Source organism: Stenella coeruleoalba (genome assembly GCF_951394435.1).
Source record: "Stenella coeruleoalba genome assembly, chromosome: 12".
NCBI lineage: Eukaryota > Metazoa > Chordata > Mammalia > Artiodactyla > Delphinidae > Stenella > Stenella coeruleoalba.
Genome location: NC_137158.1, coordinates 68193563 through 68196239, shown reverse-complemented (window position 1 = coordinate 68196239; position 2677 = coordinate 68193563). Strand labels below are relative to the sequence as shown.

General features: G+C 34.9%; 1 protein-coding gene across 1 annotated transcript; it reads right to left on the bottom strand.

The window, feature by feature from the left end:
- Nucleotides 1-1862, bottom strand: GJE1 (gap junction protein epsilon 1; the record flags this gene model as incomplete). Its single annotated transcript, XM_079938650.1, has 3 exons — nucleotides 1-396; nucleotides 962-1144; nucleotides 1824-1862. The coding sequence occupies 3 exons, from the start codon at nucleotides 1860-1862 to the stop codon at nucleotides 1-3; spliced, it is 618 nt and encodes a 205-aa protein (XP_079794776.1).
- Between the last annotated feature and the right edge of the window lie 815 nt (nucleotides 1863-2677).

Genomic DNA, 2677 nt, shown 5'->3' with positions numbered 1-2677 from the left:
TCATTGCTTAATTAGAAAGCATAATCTTCTAAATATTATCTCAAAAATCTCAGCAACACATAAGACTATTGTAATTACAGTAAATGTATACATTGCAATGAGAAAAATGGTCTTCTCAAAGTGTTCTGGCACCATGCATCTTATGGTAGTAAATTTTTTCCGAAGAGACACAGCATCACACAGGTAGAGAGGTTTTACTTGGAAACCAAAGAGGTGAATCTGAAGCCAAAATGCTACCACTTCTAGACTAATTCTTAATAAAACAGAGAGGATATAAATCACAGTGTAGATGGGCTTTTGAAGAATGCATTCTTGATTGATGCTTTTACATGCAGCATAAAGATGAAAAATAGCTCCAGGAACCAGGACAATCACTAGTTGTAATGCCCAGAACACCTAAAGTATGTCAGAAATATCTTAGTCAAATCAGTCAACACGTAATGAAAAAACACACTAAAAAAACCCATAATTCACTGACCCTCAATAGAGGCTAATTTAAAAATTCTAAGTTTTGTAAGTCTTATGAGGATAAAAATAATATAATGAAGATGGTAATGCTGGACATAATCTCATTTAATTACCAAGATGTTTAGAGTTTAAAATTTTAAACACTTAGTAATTGTAAAAATGTAGTCATATTTTACTGTCATCACCTACCAATTACTAATAATGATGGAATACGTTATTTTAGTATCTACTCAATTTCCATTTCTAATTACAAGCCTGGAATATAATTCTAACATCAATAGATAATAGGATGCTGGACTTGGAAGAAACTCTTGACCAACTCAAATTAATTTACCTGAAATATACAGCTAATATTTTAAAAAGGTAATTATTCTAGAAATAATACCTGTTAGAATATTCTTCATCTTATTATGACATTATTTTACATTTAAAAAGAAAACAATTTTATCTGGTGTGGAGTAAGGTTTACATTTGTGCACACAGAAACACTTACTTGTGGAGTGATTGGCCTGAACTGATTGTAACAGATGAGGTTTATTTCTCTCTTGTCTGGATCACAACTGAAGTGCAAAGCCTCATTCCCATAAACTGCAAAGCCTAACACCCCAAGGAAGAACATTCTGACCGATCCAAAGAAAAGGGTGTGGAATTGACCGATCACGGTGGGAGGCTTCATCTGTTACAGTTTTAGGAGAAAAAAAAAACTTTTGAAAACAAACATTAAAGGGGGATATTTTAAAGGATGATTTCATTATCACATTAAAAAAAATTTAAGATTCATAAAGTTTCAAAGAAAGACAGGAACTTAGAGATCATCAAGCCCAATTCAAATCCTGCATTTTGAGATTTCTTACCCTTTTCACTTTGAAATTCTGAAGTGCAACAGTCAAATAGGAACTTGTTGCTAATGACATAAATAATTTTGGAAACTTGTAAAAAGCTTTGAATTTAATTAATATCCCTTACCCCTGTAAACCTTTTGCAATAAAATCAAGGTAATCTTAGTATATCTAGTACCTTTTTAAAAAATTGGATAATAAATCCAACATTAAATTCATTAGTATACACACTATCTTAATAAGCAAATAATGTTTATTTAGTTGTCATTACAGCTTCTCTTCTCAATTATCAAATTGAGAGAGCGATCAGCTTTAAAGCACCAACAGCTAAAAGTAATTCCTGAATTATTCTAGTTACAGTTATTTAAATTCAGAATATGTTGAAGCAAATGGTTGATATTTATATCATTCTCCATACATGTAGAGGACCTTATTCATCAGCACTCATGCAAATCATGTTAAAATAACAGATAGGACTCATACAATTGTTGTTGCTGCTGCTTGTATAATACTTACACATCCTTCATAGAAGTTTTTGATGTAATTTAGAGACATGTCTCAGGAGATGTTATCCCAGCATCCCTGTGGGTTAATCCTTGACCCACATTGCCAGTTTGTTTCTGCCAGAATCAAACTCTTATTTTCTGTCATAACTTTTACAACAGAAAGCACTTATACTGCACATTTCTCTCCCCTCCTCCTTTTCTTTTTTTTTTTTTTTTCATAGATCTCTGGGGCTCCAGTCAACTTTCCTCTCTCCCTCCCCAAACAAAACAAAAACAAAGAAACAAAAGACTAGGGCATGTGGTCAATCTGATAATCCCTTGATTTACACTGTCAGCATAGCCAGCCAGCCAGACAGGAGTGCCAGTAAAGCAGGAGGCCAGGCCAGCAAGGGTTCTGACACTCAGTGCCTCTCAGTTACCTAAGAATTTCCTGCGCGTAAAGCAGCGGACTCTCTAGCTTAGAGTTTTCTCTGAAATGTCAAGTGATTTTTTTTTTTTTTTTGACTTCCTTTTAGGTATGTCTGAAAAGATAAGTATGTGGGAAATATTCCTGATTCTTTCTTGTTTACTTCCATGGAATAAAACTGATTTCTGGGAAGTTTAAGAAACTGTAAAGCAGGTTATGATAGCTATTACATCACTGAATATTACTAATGTGTTACTATCTTTGTCTTTTTTTTTTTTTTTTTTGGTGTGTGTTGGTTATGTGCAATTACTACGGCATTTTATTTATTTTTTTGCGGTACGCAGGCCTCTCACTGTTGTGGCCTCTCCCGCCGCGGAGCACAGGCTCCGGACGCGCAGGCTCAGCGTCCATGGCTCACGAGCCGAGCCACTCCGCGGCACGCGGGATCCTCCCGGACC